Source organism: Chenopodium album, chromosome 13, assembly GCF_948465745.1.
Source record: "Chenopodium album chromosome 13, dcCheAlbu1.1, whole genome shotgun sequence".
Classification (NCBI taxonomy): domain Eukaryota; kingdom Viridiplantae; phylum Streptophyta; class Magnoliopsida; order Caryophyllales; family Amaranthaceae; genus Chenopodium; species Chenopodium album.
The window spans coordinates 40,487,696-40,507,523 of NC_137846.1; the positions used below are offsets into that span (position 1 = coordinate 40,487,696).

The following is a 19,828-nucleotide window of genomic DNA, read 5'->3' on the forward strand; positions in this document are numbered from 1 at the left end:
GATCATGTGTTGGTAATGTTGGATTAATTTTTCCTTGTTTTCCCCTCCTTGGTTTCATCGTTTATGATTTGAGAGCTTGGTTTCATTCAAGCTTGGGGGAGGGTATTCTATCATGTTTGGTGGGATGTTGATTCATATATGTCATGCACTTGAGTATATGCATTTCCATGTTTTTTTTTTCATGCTTTTGGAAAATCCAAAAAGATTTTTTTTTTGTTTCTTCAAGGCAAGTTTAGAAAAATTGTGTTTTGTTTGATCTTATTAATTTGGACATTATATCTTTTGGATTTGTTTACTCTTGAATGCCTTTCTTCCTAAGTGGTTAATGTGTGCACGGTTTGAGAGTGTCATTGGTTGACTCTAGGATATTACATGCTAAGGTAGCCGGGTTAAGAACTTTTAGGAATCCATGAAGCCCTAGTTCACGTGGTATGTGGTAAGATGGTGTTGCTCTCTATAGTGGATTTGGCACCCTTAGTTGGTATTTGCTTAGTTATAATCCCGTGTTAGGTAACATTGTTCTAGCCTTCATCACTTTGTTGTGTGGCACATTTGGATCCTTAGCTATGCATGTCTTGATCCTTGTTTTGACTTATAGCTCCCAAGATCGTGACCGAAGCACTCTAGGGGAGGAAAAGGGCACTTCTTTCTCATTTTTCTTTATCTTCTTTTTATTTTGTTACAAATTTGATTTTCTATTTTGCATAAACCTACTTGCTAACCAATTTGAGCCTTATGTTTCCCGCTCTTGTTTAAACCGCATTATAAACCTAGTGGCCTATGTTAACCAACCCTTATAGTTAGTGAAGCATTGGCATGTGAGGTTTGAGTTTTGAGAATGTTGATCATAAACAAGAAGCACTTTGAGATTTGGTTAAAGTTGAGCTTGTGATGAATGATGCAATTCATGAAAATCAAAAGAAGTTTCAAGAAAAAGCCGTCCATAATTTGAAAAAGGCAAGGACAATGAATAAAGTAAAAAAAAATAAAAAATAAAAAAATAAAAAAAAAATTGAATTGAAAAAAAAGAAAAAAAAAAACAAAAACAACAAAAATATTTTAGATGGATTCATTTTCTTCCTTAGTTTAAGCATTGAGGACAATGCTTTGAACAAGCTTGGGGGGAATATTGTGTGTTTGTGTTGAATAAGCTTGGGGGAATGGCATTAGTGGTATTTTTGCTTGATATTTAGTGAATTCTTGAGTTATTTTTGAGTGTCGGCCGCACTTTTTGCTTCACTTAGGAAATATCACCAAATTTTAAATTTTTACCCCGCCTTAACCCTTAGCCTTACGTTATAACCAATAAAAAGACCCTTAGACTCTAGTGGGTTAGGTCAAAAGAACGGTGGAGGGAGATAGACTTCAAACCTATGGAAAGAGTATGCATAGTTGAGACGTCGGGATTACCTTCTCAAAGTTTTTCATTTCTTTATCTTTTTCCGGTTCCTTCGTGGAATCTTGAGAAGCTAGCATAAGGGTTGATTTGAAGCTAGTGGAGAGAACGTGGCCCGATTGGTTGGGGCTAGGGTGGATTGAGTCCTAAGTAGTTCTCTATGCTTAGCATGTGTTATGTTTCAATCAACCATTGACATCTTGGAACGTGCATACATTTGTCCAATTAGAAAGGTTTGCATTCATTAGTACTTGTCCTCATCTCTTGTCCTTATATGAGCTTGTGTTTTGCCTTTTCTCTTCGTGTTTCTTTTCCTTTTCCTTTTGTTGCCTTGCCTTGGCTTTTATCGAGAGTTATGGGGTAAGCTCTTAGGAAACCCTCACGAGACCTCACTCGTCCTCATAGGCGACTTTGGGGTTTTAAGGGCTTGTTGTAGCTAAAAACAACCGTGATTCCTACGACAGTGAGTTAGTGTACATTCTTTCTCCTTGTTTCTATTTTGTTTCTTTTGCTTTCCATAATTTCCTCTTGTTCTCTTTTGCTCTAGCTTTGCTCGAGGACGAGCAAAGGTTTAGCTTGGGGGAATTTGATGAGTGACATTTATGTCACTCCTAGGATAGTGTTTATGCCTTGTTTTAGCTTGTCTTAGGGTGTTTTGTAGTTGTTTTGTTCAAATAATGCGTGCATACATGTCTCGATGTATTTTTAATGAAATCGCGTATATTGTTGAATGCTTGCCTTCATTGCGTGTTTGCACCGTTCCCTATACCTTATTGCTTCCCTTGGTGTTTGTGCTTAGGTATTTGAAGTCTTGGATTGCAAAGAAGAAGCCAAGGAAGCATGAGAGAAGAATCGAAGAAAGCAAGGTGCAAGGGCGCGAATAATGTGTGGGCGCGCAACCCTGTGAGAACCCGCGCAAAATTGGCGAAATTGCATAATCGAGGCAGAAAGTTTTGCGCGGCCTGTGCGCGACATGTGCGCGGGCGCACACCCACACCGCGCGGGCGCACAGCTACGGTGCGCGGGCGCGCATCCAGCAGCACGGGCGCACACACCCAAGCACAAGCCGCGCAACCCACAAATGCGCGGGCGCGCAGCTACTTTGCGCGAGCGCGCAGGCTGCTGCGAGGGAGCACAGGCCGCTGCGAGGGCGCACGCGCGGGTGCACAGCTACCATGCGCGGGCGCACAGCGGGTCCTGTTCAGCGTTTTTACGCGATTCTTTATATATTGCGGGGCTTGTTTTGTAAAAAAAGAACTTCATTCTTTTAGATCTTTTTCCCTAGTTTTAGGAGAGCTTCTCTCTCTAGGTTTAGCTTAGGATTAGAGTAGTTTAGAGAGAGAATGTGAGGGTTTCACCATTGTTGAGCTTGGATTTTGAAGAAGAAGATTGATCATTTTGTTTGTAGACTTTCATCTTCAATCAATGAGAATCTCTAACTCTCTCTCCTCTATTTTTATTGTTTTATTTTGATTATTATTTTTGTTGTTGGTATTGCTTGTTGATCATGTTGATTCTTGATTATTTGTTGGTTAATCTTGTTATTATCATGATTAGTGAGTAATTTCCCTATTGAGGGGATGGTTGTGGTGTAGTTGTATCTTGAGCATGTTCTAGGTTTAGAGTTGATTTATTTGTGATTAAAGTCTTTATATGCTTGATATTCTTTAATCTTCTTGCAAGTGCACATTGTTGGTTGATTAAAGGTGAATCTTTGCTAACAAGGAACGGAAGTTGACTTAGTTAAGGTTCATTATTATCGATTGTTATTTAATAGTACCTCCTAGTATATGGTTCTAATGTAGAAACATAGAGGCTATGTTAGGAGAAGCCAATTGACCCCGGAAGGCGGCTAGATTGGATCCTTTATTTCGATATTTGAGCATGTTTAGTTCATAATTAATTCAATTTCTATGCCTTTGTTTATGTTCAAGTGAATGCTATTCCTAAACCATTTCCCTTAATATTTTATTTCTTGTTTTAGCATATTTAGACTTTAGTTTATTTATCTCCTATTCCGGACTAGCTTAATTGTCGATAACATTTGGTGGTGTTTATCCGTTCTCTGTGGTTCGACCCCTATGCTTGCCTTATACTCGTATTAGGTTTGTTTAGGTTGTATAAATTGTATTTGATCTAGGTGTAGTCGTTTGACGACGCGATTATTACCTTGTCAGCATTGAAACTGGTTAACTAGGCAATAAGAAATTATACTGAGGAATTCATTTTATATTGAATATATCAAGAATAACATAGTTAAATTATATCATTAAGCAATAAGATTGTTTCAATCAGAAATTAGATTAAATATATCATGTATAATCACATTTTAGTCAGGTATTAGATTATGTAGGGCAGGAGTTAAATTATTTTTCTCAGGAAATAAATTATCTCAATCAGGAATAAAATTATTTTAGTCAAAAATTATATTAATATAATCAGGAATAAGAATATTTTAGTCAGGAATTATACCATTTTAATCAGAAATTAACTTATTTTTGTAACTAAATATATTTTTAATCAGGAATAATATTATTTCTTTCAAGATTATTAACATTTTAGTCAGGTATTAGATTATTTAGGGCAGGAGTTAAATTATATTTGTGAGGAAGTAAATTATTTTACTCAAAAATTAAAGCATTTTGTTCAGAAATTGACTTATTTTTGTAAATAAATACATTTTTAATTAGGAATGAGATAGTTTCATTCAGGTATTAGATTACTTTTTTCAGGATTAAATACGTTGCTATCAGGAATAAGATTCTGTTCATCAAGATTAAAAAGTTTGAAGTCAGGAATTAATAAATTTTAGTCAGTCATTAATATATCTTAGTCAGGTATTGCATTATTTTTCTCAGGAATTATATTATTTTTGTCAGGAATTAACCTACATTATATTACTTAGACTATATTAAATTATAGAATACAAATCAGATATTAAATTATACAACACATATATTATGAAGCTAAAACTGCTTACCTCTGGTATGGCGTTGCTCATTGCAAGATCTTGATCAGTGAAGATTGATTTTGGTTCAATTCCACACATTGACTTTTTGAAAATTGAAAGCAGCCAAACAAATGTTTCAGTCTTTTCATCAGTTATGAATGCATATCCAAACATTGTTATTCTCCAGTGATTGTTTATACCAACAAATGGTGCACATATCAACCCATATTTGTTTGTTCTGTATGTTGTATCGAAGATTAAAACATCACCATAAGCTTTGAAATCTTCAAACATTCGAGAGTTACGCCAAAAATAGCTCACCACATTATTTTCTTCTCCAAACTTCAGTCTATAAAAGAATGAAGGATCTTGATCCGCTCTTTCTTGAAGGGTGTCTTATACATTCTACATGTCTCCACCTTCAACCATACTCATTTTCACCCTTGATACATAGTTAAGGTGGTCTCTCTTAGTATGACCTACACATTCTTCTCCTCCAGCTTCATTGCTTATATAATTATAAGCATCCAATCATGCTCTCAATTAGCTCACCCATTGGAGCTGATATTTACCTTTCTGATCTTAGATGATGTCGTTGAACTATTATTACCAATTCATGATTATGTTCCAACTCATGTGTAAGAATAACAAATTTAGCTTCTGTATTTTCTTGAAACGAATATCAGCTTTGCATCCAGTTCTTGTCTCATTTACTTCCCTTTCTTTTCTCTTTTTTTCTTCAGTTTTACCCAATATGGGTATTTCGACTGAATTTTGTTCACATGCAATCTTCATTTTACCCTTTGTCTGTCCTTCCTTAGAACATCTAAAATAAAACTCATACAGTATATCATTGTTATCTCTTCTCTTTGTTGATTTTCTAACTTTGAAACCAAATCTTGAATGAGCTTTGTATAAAAAATATCCATCATTATAGTCTGATACTGTATAACCTGCTAGACATCTACTTATGTTTTCATCCTTGTCATATTTGTAATAATCTGCAACAAAAGTAAATATAAATCATACTGTCAAAATTATTTAAGTCAGGAATTAAATAATTTTTGGTGTAAGAAATTATATTATTTCAGTCAGGAATTAGAATATTTAAGTCAGGAAATATATCAATTAAGACAGCAATTACGTATTTTATCAACAACTCCATTATTTATGTCAGGCATTAGAAATTTTATGTCACGTATTACATTATTTATGTCAGGCATTAGATTATAACACACAGGAATTAAATTATTTTAGCTTGTAAGGAATTAGAGATATACAGTCAGAAATTAGATTATTTAAATCATGAATTATAGTTTTACAGTCAGGATTTGAACTACAAATTAATTGTCAACAATTACATCATTATAATTACATAGCATTTAATTATCAGTTGGTTGAGCAGATAAAATATTTAATATAGTTGTTTGAGTAGATAAAATATTTAATATAGTTGTTTGAGCGTCATTTATTCGTAGCCTAACCCCTCTGTTCTTCATTTACGTTTAAAAGGCCAACCACCCCCATTAATTTCCATAGTTCTTCTTCCTAACTGCAATTACTTTCTTATTTTCTCTCAAAGCTTCTGTCTTTATCAATGGCAAGTCAACACTCTAATGGCTCATCTTCGAAATTCAAGAAATCGGGTTCCCCTCTTTCCCCCGTTTACTGCTATCACGGCGTTGTTGCTCCATTGAGGACGGTGAAGCACGACGGACCCATCCAAGGAAAACGGTTTTACAGTTGTTCTTATTGGCCGGTAAAATCCATCCATTCAAAATATCCTTTAATTTTAATTTGCATGACTATGTTGTTTGATTGGGTAATAAATTAATTTTTTTTCTAGGTACATAGGACATGCGAATTCTTCAAATGGGTTGATGAGGTCGATGATATTGGCCATCTACAAGCTAAAATTCTTGATAAGAACTTAATTATCATGGAGTTGGAGGACAAAATTGAGCAGCTAAAGAAGAAGGTGAGAAAGTTAAAGGTTAAAAAGGAGAAATTGGCTGACGAGGTTGGAGAGATGGGAATTGCCACGACTAAAACCTTCTTAGAGATCAAGGAGAACAACAGTGATAAGAAGCTCATGTTGACCTTAATCTTCTATTGCATGTTTTTCATTGTAGTGTTGTTTATGAGGTGAAGGATGTAGTACTAGGCTGGGATGTCAATTGTCCTTTTTTGGGGTTTAATCTAGGTTTCGGGTTTATGTTGTGGGGTATAGGTCTTATTTTGGGTCATATGATATGTTATTAGATATGGTGTTGTTAATGATGATGGACTTTTTGTAGTAGTATTGACATGAAAAATGCAGCAGCAGCAGTGCTTTTGATTGTGTCATGGTTTTAATTTCATGGGACTATATTACTTAGTATTTAGGTGCTTATTGTAAATCTTTTGAAGTGCATGAAAATGATGAAATTTTCAAGTATGCATTTTCAATTAATTATATCCACAGTTAACGTATGAAATTTTCAAGTATGTACTTTAATTTAAATCTATGTCAAGTTTAGGTCTATTTTTGTCAGGAATTACAATATTTTAGTCAGTAATTACACTTCTTTTGAAATTTATAGGTCTCACGAATTAGCATGTTTTAATCAGGAATTAGATATTTTATGTCAGGTACTAAACAATTTTTGTCAGATATTACAATATTCAGTCAGGTTTTGAATTACAAAATTCCTATGTTTTAGTGAGGAATTATATAATATATGTCAGGTATTAGTCTATTTTTGTCAGGCTTTAATATATTTTAGTCAGGAATTAAACTTTTTTAAAAGTTATAAATCTCAGGAATTAGCATGTTTTTGTCAGGAATTAGATAATTTATGTCAGGTATTACAATATTTTAGTCAGGAATTTAATAGTTTTTAGTCAGGTTTAAGATAATATAAGTCAAGAATTATATAATATTAGTTAGGAATTAGATAATACTAGTTAGGAATTACAATTTTTTAGTCATAAATTAAACTTCTTTTGAAACTTATTTAATCAGGAATAAGATTTATATAGTCGGGAATTTGATTATTTAATTCAGGAATAAGATTTATACAGTCAGGAATTGAATTAGAAATTAATTTTATGAGGAATTACCATGTTTTAGTGAGGAATTACATTATATATGTCAGGTATTAGTCTATTTTTGTAAGGCATTAAAATATTTTACTCAAGAATTAAAGTGTTTTTTGAAAGTTATAAGTCTCATAAATTAGCATGTTTTAATGAGGAATTAGATAATTTATGTTAGGTATTGGTCTATTTTTTTCAATTATTACAATATTTTACTCAGGAATCTAATTATTTTTAGTCAGGTTTAAGACAATATTACTCATCAATTGGTATGCTTTACACAGGAATTAGATTATTTTATCAGTATATAATTCTTCTAATATTTATAATTTTCAAACAAAAATACATATTATATTTGCAGCAGCTTCATCTCTTTCTTCATCATCTCTTTCTTGATTGGTGTTGTCTTCTATAACTACATTATCTGCTGCATTCATTATTAGTATTAGTATATTTGAATTTCAATGGTTAAAATTATCTGCAACACCTTATGTATACAATCTGAAACTAAAATGGCTTTGCATGCAAATTATAAGTCGAAATTAAATACGACCGGAAATTAAATTAGCCTTGCATGCAAATTATAAGTCGAAATTAACTACGATCTGAAATTAAATTAGCCTTGCATGCAAATTATAAATCGAAATAAAATTAACTACGATATGAAATTATATTAGTATTGCTTGCAAATTATAAGTCGGAATTAACTACGATCTGAAACTAAATTAGCCTTGCATGCAAATTATGAAACGAAATGAAATTAACTACGATATGAAATTAAATTAGTATTGCTTGCAAATTATAAGTCGAAATTAACAACGATCTGAAATTAAATTAGCCTTGCTTGCAAATTATAAGTCAAAATTAACTCGAAATTAAATACGATTTGAAATTAGATTAACCTTGCATGCAAATTACAAGTCGAAATTGATTGTATGCAAATTTAAATTGCATCCAAAATTGAATAAATGCTTTGAGAAAATTTAACTCGAAATTGATTATGAACTAAATATGATCTGAAATTAAATACGATCTGAAATTAAATACGATTTGAAATTATGAACTAAATTGTACCTTTTTTAGCAGTAATTGAGCTTGAAATTGATTCTATAGGTGAATTAGATTCTTCTTCAATCATCATTTTTTTGTTTGGTTTCTCCATTTTTGTGATTGAATTTTCTGAAATTTGAAGATTTGAATGCTCTAAAATTTGAGTATATGAAAGCGTTCGTAGTTTGACGAAATGAAGGCGTTCGAAATTTTTGAGTAAATGACGGCGCTCGAAATTCGAGGAAAATGATAAATGATAAAAAATTCACACATTTTATAAAATGGCGCGTAGGCTTTGGTCGGGTGTATCAGGCCCGCGCCTTTTTGATTAAGAGCCCGATCTCACGTGAGTCTAGTCTCACACAAGACGCATTGTTTATAATTAAATAGGTGTTAGCTACAATTATACAATTAAAAATATAATTTGTACTTTTTTAGCCTGTTTGAAAATTTGTAGTAACAGTAATGACAAATTACTAACACTTCTTTAAAAAAGTTAACAAGCATAGTAAGGTTAAAATTGTCCAACTTCATAAATTTTTTGAAAATATATCGATATGGATGTCTATAAAAAGATCTTTAAAAATTAATTCCATTGGTTTTTTATAATAATTTTTTTATTTGTAGTTTGTAAAATATCGTCAAATGAAGTATTATTCGATTCTTATAATGAACATATTTCTTCATTAATGACGTTGACTAGGATGTCATATTCTTAGTAACAAAATTGTATATTTTAGTAACCTAAATTTTTTTTAGAGTAACAAGAAAGATTATTTGGCGGCAAATAAAATGTGTCCTGCCTTCTTATGGTAAATGGCGCAAAAAACCAAAAACTGTTTTCTCTGAATTTTCCCTCTCATTTTTTTTAGCTAATGATGAGTTGTCAATTTTTAATTGGTAATGTATGTCGGGACCACATACATTCAATGTATGTGTATCATTGCCTGGGGCTTTAAAGATACTCCAAGTTCCTTGATTCCCGTGTAATTTTAAAGTAGACATTTAATTAAGGAACGAAGGGAGTATTAATATACGAGTATTGACTTTGACTGTCAATTTTTAATTGATAATGTATGTCGGGACAATATACATTCAATGTATGTGTATCATTGTCTGGGGTTTTAAAGATACTCCAAGTTCCTTGATTCCCGTGTAATTCTAAAGTAGACATTTAATTAAGGGACGGAGGGAGTATTAATATACAAGTATTAACTTTGACAATCGTTTTTTTAACGTATAAAAAACAAATTTAATCATAAAATATAATTTAATTATAAAATAAATATTAATATTAATTATAAAGTTTTATAATATAATTTTTTATATATATTTTTGCTAATATTTAATCTTATTGATCTAAATCAAACTACAAAATTGACATGTATACTAATTTGATTGTATTAATTACTCAGAAATGATGGGAGTACAAATTTTGCTTATTAAACATCAAGTGTGTGCTCGTATAGCAGAAAATCTTGTGTGGACCTAAGGTTTATACACACGTAACTGGCATTATATTTGACATAGTGACCCCTAACTTTATTATAGTAACCTTATTTTTAATATAGTAACCTTTTTAAAAACTTGTGTGACTTTTAACATATAACTAATATATAAAGCTAAACGAGACAACGATACTTAACGTTCCAACTTTTCACCAAGTGTCGCGCCACGTTGGATAGATTTTAAAATCTATTAACTATTACTAAAACAGAAGTTGCTGACATCACCATTGCCCACGTGTCGCTTTCTCAATAAAAAAATTTCCGCCTAAATGTAATTATGATGTCATATTTTTTTTTTGGAAAGCCATCATATTTAACATTTTTGAAATTTAAATATTAGAAGCTTCTACATTACAACTAAAATCTATCAATTTATCGTAGAAAATTGAAACAATTTTAAATAGCATACTAATAAATAACCTCATACATTGAACTATGAATTAGACAATGTGAACAGATACTATATCATAATTTTGATTAAAATAAAAAAATGAAAATTAAAATTACAAAATATACGTAATTCTTATTTATATTCATGTATAATAGCGATTTATTTTTAAAATGTACAAATAAAAAATAGGCTTTATATAAACCGTGCATCGCACGGGTTCTAACCTAGTACTTTATAAAATAAAATAAAAAGTTAGTTTAGAATTTTATTTGAATAGAGTTTTAGGATAAAATTGTTAGTTTAGAGTTTTACTTTCTATAAAATACCAATATTTTAGATGTACAAATTGGATTATAATTTTATTCAAAAAAATTATTAGATTACAATTATCATAAATTATCATAAAATTTTATTTTTTATATCATAATATTTTTCTTGAGCCAAAGAAATAGTTTAAAGCGAAAAACATCCATTTATAATATATACTAATCGGTTAAAATAATATATTTCACAATCCAATAGAATTTTAGTACTATGCAAACCTGTCAATTAGGACTTTAGGGTCGGGTCATGAGTCATCTCAGATTGGGTCATTTCAAGTTACGAGTCAAGAAATGTTTAACCCTTGCCCTAAGTTTTGGGTTGGGTCAACCCAACAGGCTTTGAACATTTATTATATTTAATTATTTTTTGCTAATTTTTTTTTAATGTATTAAATTAAATCGAACATTTCCACCAACATTATTATTAGTCATTACATGTCTACTAAATAGCAAATCGTCACAAAAGTATATCAATTCCTAACTAATTTTGTATTAATGATGTATTTTAAAATTTGACATAAAATTCAATAAACAACTCGGCATTGCATGGGGCACAAAACTAGTGTCATTATGAAATTAAAGTACGACATTATGTTGAATATCGACCTAATTGTAACATAGTGATCTTTATTATTCATATTGACCATTATATTATAAATTTCATTGGAAAAATTAACCTCTTATTATCTTTTATAATGTCACACTAGCTTTTATTTCAACATAATAACTTGTATTTTGATATAGTGGCCTTTTTTTTATTAACAAGATAAAACAATCATATTGTCTCTTATGTTATTGGTCCGCAATAAATAAGTGTGAACCATATCCATTTAAGAATTTGTACTCGTCTAGCCGTATTATTGCTTTGTTACCAACCTCATCATAATATGATGCGTGACACAAAACTTCAGCAGATCCGACCAAATTAGATTAGAGTTATACGTAATATTACTTTGAACTTCCTCCGTTTTTTAATAATTGCAACACACATTTTTTTCACGGTTTTTAAGAAATATGGGGTTTATATGATATAATACATTTTAAAATGTGGAGAGTGGTTGAAAGGAGTGTAATTTAGTGGGTTATGTGCTTTAAATAAGGAAAATAACACATCTTTTCCCTAAAATAACTTTCCATTTATAATGTGTTGTAAGTATTGTGACATTTTCATTTTAGAAAAGTGTTGTAAGTATTAAAAAACGGAGGAATTATTAGATTAGATTGGATTGGTTTGAGATTAAATAAATTAGATTATTTTTAGATTAAATAGATTAGTTTAATCTTTATCATCAATCATCATCTGTATAACGACCTTAGAAAGAAACATGCACTTCAAATATGGTCAATCAATTTAGCACAAGTCTTCTTCTGGATCAAAAGCAAGAAACACAAAGATGAAGGCCTTTTCATGCTTCTCACACTCAAAACACTCCCTTTTTTCCTCCTCTCAAATCACCCCAATTCCAAATAACGATGAATCCATCTTCAAGTTCAATCAAAACCCAGTTCATTTCACCCCAAAATTCCCCCAAAAAACCCCTAATTTCCCCTTATTAGCGCTAAATTCATCTCAAAATCAAACCCCGGAAATTCTCCCACCGTTAGTAGTAGTAGGATCAGCAAATGCAGACATATACGTCGAAATCGACAGACTCCCAAAAGAAGGAGAAACAATCTCAGCAAAATCAGGCCAAACTTTAGCAGGAGGAAAAGGAGCAAATCAAGCAGTTTGTGGGGGTAAACTCTTATACCCCACTTTCTTTTTTGGGCAAATTGGTGAAGATGCTAATGGTAGATTGATTTCTGAGGAATTGAAAAATGGTGGGGTTTTTCTTGATCATCTTAGGAATGTTAATGGTGCTCCTACTGGTCATGCTGTTGTTATGCTTCAATCGAATGGTGAAAACTCGATCATCATTGTTGGTGGTGCTAATATGAGTTGTTGGCCGGAAGAGATTGATGATGCTGATTTGGAGATTGTTAGGAATGCTGGGATTGTTCTTCTTCAGAGGGAAATTCCTGATTCTGTCAATATTCAAGTTGCTAAGGTCTGTTTTTATTTGTTATTTGGTATTATAATTTTAAAGTTGTGTTTTTAAGGGTTTTAATATTGAAGTTGTGGATTTTGTGTGTGTAAAACTGATTTGATTTGATGATATGGCTATGTGTTATGTTATTATGGGTGCTAGAAACATAATGAACTAACAATCGAAGAATGACACAGATTTCACGTGGTTCACTAACGATTCTTTAGCAATGCCGGTCCTTTGGTAGAGGGGCATACAATACTACGATCTGTTAGGACTAGAGTAGTTGAAGGTTTTATATAGAATAACTAGGTGTTTCCCTCCAGAACAATTGCAAGTTTATTGTAAGCCTAACATAGACAGTGAAGTAGGCGAATTTAAGTGCCAGATTCAAGGCATCCCAATGCTATCAATCACTATCGGTATTAGAGTGATAAATATTCAATATGATTCGGTTTTGCTGAACAGTCTCCTACACGTGTTGTTAAAGTGATCAAACTATGGTTGGTGAAGGTGAATTATTTCCATTGCTAAAATTGGTACACTATCTCCTTTTAGAGTTTTGCGAATGGTTTTGCCTAAGAATGAGGTATTTGATCGTAAGGGATGGAGGAGGAAGATTTTTGTGGATGACTATAAGGACCAATCACTTTTGGTTCATGTAGCCGACCCCACTTATGGGATTAAGGCTTTGATTGATTGATCTCCTTAGGAGTTTTGTTTTATGCAAAATTGCTCTATTTTGTGTGGTACATGACCCTTTTTCGCTTGATAGGTAAGCTATCATATTTAGAAGAAAGCCTACTTAGGTGTAAACACTAGCCACTGACAACCACATGTGCTTTAGGTTGTAAAAGAACAATTCATTCAATCAAAACCTTAATCCTATAAGCGGGGTCGGCTACATGAATCAAATTTGATTATTCCGTGTGGTCATCCACTAAAATCTTCCTCCTCCATCCCTTATGATCCAATGCTTCATCCTCGTGCAAATCCATATACTTCATATCCTTCCTAACTTCTTCCAACCAAGTCATTTTCGATCTCCCTCTCCCTCGTTTAACCCCTCCATGGTCCCACTCTTCCACTCTTCGAACCGGTGCACCCTCGGGTCTTCGTCTTACATGCTTAAACCGACGCAGGTGATTTTCCCTTATCTTGTCTGCAATACCTGCCACCCCTACTTTCTTGCTAATAACCTCATTTCTAATTCTATCACTTAGAGTGTTCCCGCACATCCACCTTAACAAGCGCATTTCCGTAACTTTCATCTTCTTAATGTGCTCCTTCTTAGAAGCCTAATATTCTGTACCATAGAGCAACACTGGTCTTATGGCAATCCTACAACCGTAAGGGAATGCTTCGGTCACATAACACTCTTGTGGCTGCTCTCCATTTAAGCCACCCCGACTTAATCCTATGGGTCACGTCTTGATCAATGTCATCATTTTTGTGGATGATCGATCCAAGATACTTAAAACATTCACTCATGGTCAATTCATTTCCATCCAAACTTACCACTTCATCGTTTGTCTCCTCCTAACTACCAAAACGACATACCAAATATTCCGTCTTACTCCGACTTTGCTTAAATCCTCCAGATTCCAACTTTTGCCTCTATTGCTTCAACTTTGCATTAACCCCATCTTTAGTTTCATCCACCAAAACGATTTCATCCGCAAACAACATGCACTATAGAACCTCATCTTGAATTGGTCTAATTACTTAATCTAGAACCGCTACAAAAAGAAAAGGGCTTAATGTAGACCCTTGCATGCGATCCAATTGTAATAGGGAAATCTTTTGTCAACCCTCCACAAGTCCTCACATTTGTTCACACATCCCAATACATATCCTTAATCAAATCCACGTACCTTCGTGGGATATTGCCCACCAAAGTACCTCTCTTGGCATCTTGTCATATGCCTTCTCTAAATCAGTAAAGGCCATATAAAGATCCTTCTTCTTTACCCTATAAAACTCCATCATTTGTCTTATCAAATGGATTGCTTCCATAGTAGATCTCCCAAACATAAAACCAAATTGGTTATCCGAAATGCTTGTGCATGCCCTCAACCTATGTTCAGTCACTCTTTCTCACAACTTCATAGTGTGGCACATAAGCTTGATCCCTCGATAGTTAGAACAATCTTGAGTGTCTCCTTTATTTTTATAAATCGGGACCAAGGTGCTCTTCCTCCAATCTTGCGGGATCCTCGTAGCCCTCCATATCTTGTTGAAGAGGTCTGTTAACCAATCAATACCAATCTTACTCAAACACCTCCACACCTCTATTGGTATACCATCAGGGCCAACCGCCTTCTTAGGCTTCATGTTCTTCAGTGCAATCTCCACCTCTACTCTTCTAATCCTCCGCACATATTCCATGTTGATTTCTTCATTGCTCCCAGAGGTATTTCCTGTCATAACCCCATTACATCCATTAAACAATTCTCGAAGTACCCCTTCCACCTGTCCTAAAAGGAACAATTCAGTGTACCAAAAAATACAGCTTACATACTATATCTGGATTGCCCGTTCGATTAGTTATATCTGCAAAAATCACGAAGAAAGGATATGAACCCAAGACTGCTAGTGGCTGCCCGTTCGATTAGTTATATCTGCAAAAATCACGAAGAAAGGATATGAACCTAAGACTGCTAGTGGCAGAAGTTTAGCTTCTGCTATTCATCCTAGAAGTTAAAACTGGTCTGTCTTTAATAAAAATGATTTGATGATGCATAGCTTTCATAACTTTCATAGTTTCGCACATATAACATGTGAAACAATGAAGCAATGGTGCCATTTTGAGCAATGTAGCTTGAACAGTCGCATCATAGTTTTCTCCAACTCCTGCTCATCCAAACATGAGAAGCTAGCCAAGATAGAAGTTTCTGCTATACCGGTATACCCTACTACACTAGGTTAATACACTGATTATGCTGTACCCCTTTTCTTATTACAGAGTTCATTACTTTTCTCAAGTGTTTTCAGTGTATTAACATATGTAATAAGGAGCACGCTTTAGTCTTTTCCATCACTTGTTCTAGAATTTTGTATACATCCTTGTTTAAGAAATGGCTCAAAGATCGTAATGTAATGGTTCTACTTGGCAATTTTATATTGGTGTGAGGCAGTTTTTCCATCCATTCCCTTTCATTGTACGATAAAGAACCTCAAGGAATGAAGAGGTAATCTATATCTAGGCATCAAATTATGGAAGGCTTGATCTGGCTATGATGTGGCTGTTTGACACTTTAGACCGTCTAGATGGTGCAATTGAAGTTGACTTTTTAAGAGAATGACGAGTACCATTGAATAAGAAAATCTCAAGAGTCAGGAGGTCATTAAGATTTGGAAGGCATTAGCAAAGTGGGGCGTCTGGAACTTACCTAGCTCTTTTGCCGTGATTAATGCATTCAAAGTGTGCTTATAAGTGTGGGTGAGGTGAAAGCAAAGATCAGAATGGAATGGTGTTGATAAAAATAAGACAATTTGGGTCACTTTGTTTTGTATACCATATTGGCAAAGTGTGGGTTTTGTTTTTAAATGTAGTTTATTAAGTGGTATAAGTGCAGAATATGGTTTGTAAGATGATTTATGTGGCGATGCAAGTAATTTTGGCTATTTTGAGTTTCAAATTCTAAAAGTTGACTTAGTTCAACGGTCAGATGGAGTAATATTTTATCTAGAAGTGTTTCAAATTCTGTTATCGTATTAAATGTTTGTTTTTGTATTCTAGTCTTCCTATTTGTTCAATAATTATTGCTTCTGGTGTGTATTTTTTTTTTAAAAAAAAAATGGTTTGTGTGTTTTCAAGCATAGTGAGCAAAATAGAGATTTGAAAGAGATCTGAAATTACCATTTAAGAAATATCCTGAACTTACTTTCTTTTGACCTGGTCTTGTGCATTATACATTGTTGATGCTGGTAAAAGCGAGCAAGTCACTTTGTGCATGTACAATGTCAATTTAACTGCTCAAGAGAAACCTTATTCAAGCCTATCCTTTCTGCTCCAACGTGACCGAACAATGACCATTTTAATTATGGACAGGGCACTGACTTTGTATAATGCTTACACAAATGTACAAGAGATGTATTGCTCATTCCAATTGACCCGCTAGATTCAAATTAGCTTCATTGAATTATTTTGTTTGGGTCTTTTCCTATTCAGCTGGCTCTTCCTTTAATGCCCTATCTACCTTTAAAATAATGTACAAGAAATGCAATCAACCCGCAAGATTCAAAGTAGTTTCATTGACTAATCGTGTGTTTGGGTTTTTCCTGTTCAGCTGGCTCGCCCTTTAATGTAAACCCTATCTATATCTGTACTATATATTAAAAGGTGTTCCTTTTAAAGGAACGGCGCCACGTGGCACTATTCAAAGTATGTGTGCCTATGTCACAATGCCATGTCATCATCCAACGTATATGCGCAACATAAGCTAGCCACTTCATTTAACAAAATAAAATATGCTTTCAACAAGATTTGAACCCATAACCTCCAATATATATATAATACTTTTACCATCTCAACCAACTATTATTAATGTTTCAAGTTTCGCATAATATTGTAATATTCCTTTCATTTATTAAGTAAATTAGAGGTAATATAATTCATTTATTTTTCACTAAGATTAAAATATAAATTCATATGATGTAAAAAAAAAAAAAAAAAAAAAAAAAAAAGGTGACATCCAAGGCAATGTCCGAACCACTACACTCACTAACTACACAAATAGTCCAACATAATTGTTAAATTAAAGCTAGAAGTACACAAGTTAGCAACCCAGGGCATCGCCCGGGATACACTAGTTTTACCTTTAAAATTTTGCTACTCACACTTGTAAATATTCTTGCTGGCTGAATATTTCCAGGCTGCAAGAAATGCAGGGGTTCCCATTATTTTGGATGCTGGGGGAATGGATTCTCCTTTTCCACCGGAGCTGCTAAATTTTGTTGATATTCTTAGTCCCAATGAAAGTGAACTTTCTCGTTTGACAGGGATGCCGACTGAAAGTTTCGGGCAAGTTAGTCAAGCTGTGACAAAGTGTTATGGAATGGTGAGCTCAATGTCTTATTTGCTATCTTGCCATTTTTAGTTCTGATGCTTGATGTCCGTTTTTCCATATTCATTTAAGCTGCGGCCCAGCTACTCATTTCATATCCAGCTGTACCACAACCCTTAATGTATAACTATGAGTCATTAACTAAATGCAGAGTTATTTGAGCTGTTTTATACTTTTATTGACTGCCATTGTTTGCAGGGAGTAAAGAAGGTGTTGGTCAAACTTGGGGATAAAGGTTCAGCCTTATTTGTAGAAGGTGAAGAACCGGTCAAGCAGCCCATCATATCAGCTCCAAAGGTCCTTGATACAACTGGAGCTGGCAATACTTTCACAGCCGCTTTTGCTGTAGCCCTCGTTGAGGGTCAATCAAAGCAAGAATGTTTGAGATTTGCTGGTAAGACACTTGCCTCACATGGTCACACCCCTTTATCTTGTCATTATTCATGATATTTGAAGAAATATGAACAAATATTCTTGAACACCTTCTTTGTTTAGCTGCAGCCGCATCTCTTTGTGTTCAAGTCAAAGGAGCAATTCCAAGCATGCCTGATCGTGATTCTGTATTGAAGCTTCTCGGGTCTTCTTAGTGTAACAATTTCATTACATCAACTTGCACATAGAGGTTTTTTTTTTTTTTTTTTTTTTTTTTGGCTTTCTTTTTTTGCTATTTGTAAGAATTTAACCATCAGGGTGGCTGAGTGATGGATGGTACCCAATAATATTCAGGCACAGAAAGGATTAGAAATAAGCTTGGTAGAAAGCTGTTTAGTTCAGGTTTATCATGGATCAGTGAGCATGCAAGCTTTGCATAATTTTGTGGATTGGCGAGCATGTAAGCTTGGTAGGAAGTTAATTGTACTTTAAACTGACTTCGTAATATTATGCAATTCTTGTTTGGTGTCCTTTTTGCCTGATTTGAGACTTTTTCACCTTCAACCTTACACTTATATCCTTGTAATACAACGATTTGACCACACTTGACCTTACCATATTATCTACTTTGTATGAATTAAGACATAATAAAAGGTTAAGGTCAATCACCAAAGTCTACTGGTTAACTGGTCAGTGAGTTACATTTGGTGCTGGAATGATGCAGATAACCCTTAACCAGGCCCCTGCACAGCTCGCGGTTGGAAAGGGTAAGGACAATCACCAAAGTCTTTCCTCTCATACTGGCCAGTGAATTACGTTTGGTGCTGGAATGCTGGTATCGGTTTAATGAGCATGTACCTGTAATACTACTTAATCAGAAGACTGTTCCTAACATTCACTCCATAAATCCAAAAATGCTTGATTTATATGGGTTTGTTTTGATAATTTTTTTGTGCAATGTTCTTGATCTTGAAAACCACTGGTGGTAAGCAATCTGCAATTCTGCACCAGTGAAAATGGCATGCATGTTGCTCCCTTTTGCACTTGGACATGGTTTTGTAGCGGAAAAATTGTAGAATGGTAGATTGGTAGCACTATTGTGTCCTTAGATTTCTCATTATATATGCTCTAGATGTTCTCTAGAGTAGGTCGCAATGATTTCTGATAGTATGTTATTCGAACAATTTAATTTACTAAAAAATTTCTTACTCCATAATTTTTTAATTTTTTTATTTTGGGCTAACTATCAATTAAATCTAACTTTCTTTTAAACCACAGTATAGTGTCTTCTTATTTATTCACATCCCTATGCCTTGAGCAAATGAAAGGATAAGTGAAAGAGAAAAGGCAAAAGACAACCCTAAATATGTGTACACCAGGAAATTAGAAAACAATGTAATTTCAAAATTAAACTCTTTAGGGTGTCAATGAATGAGAGCTAAACTCAAAAGTACCTTATCTTTCTCTTGCTTTAATAAATGTGTTATGTTGTACTTCGTAGATCTTTATAAATATTGGGTCGTCATTTGTTTTAAGGATTTTTTTTAGTTTTACAAAGTAAAATAAAAAAAAATAAAAAATTATTTTTTTACCACCAAAACTTCTAAAGCTTTCATTTTACCATCAAAAAAAATATTATAAAAATTATTTTTTATCATCTACCG

The 19,828-nt window shown here is 33.4% G+C and overlaps 1 protein-coding gene across 2 annotated transcripts; it reads left to right on the forward strand.

Annotated features, from left to right (window-relative positions):
* Window positions 1-12,025: 12,025 nt before the first annotated feature.
* Window positions 12,026-18,688, forward strand: LOC145576650 (ribokinase-like). Of its 2 annotated transcripts, none has more exons than XM_081634371.1 (4): window positions 12,026-12,744; window positions 17,601-17,786; window positions 17,991-18,186; window positions 18,294-18,688. In XM_081634371.1, the coding sequence occupies exons 1-4, from the start codon at window positions 12,091-12,093 to the stop codon at window positions 18,377-18,379; spliced, it is 1,122 nt and encodes a 373-aa protein (XP_081490497.1). In that variant the 5' UTR covers window positions 12,026-12,090; the 3' UTR covers window positions 18,380-18,688. The 2 variants fall into 2 exon arrangements, with proteins under 2 accessions (XP_081490497.1, XP_081490496.1); XM_081634370.1 differs by having other exon boundaries at window positions 12,028-12,744; window positions 18,288-18,688.
* The last annotated feature ends 1,140 nt before the right edge of the window (window positions 18,689-19,828 follow it).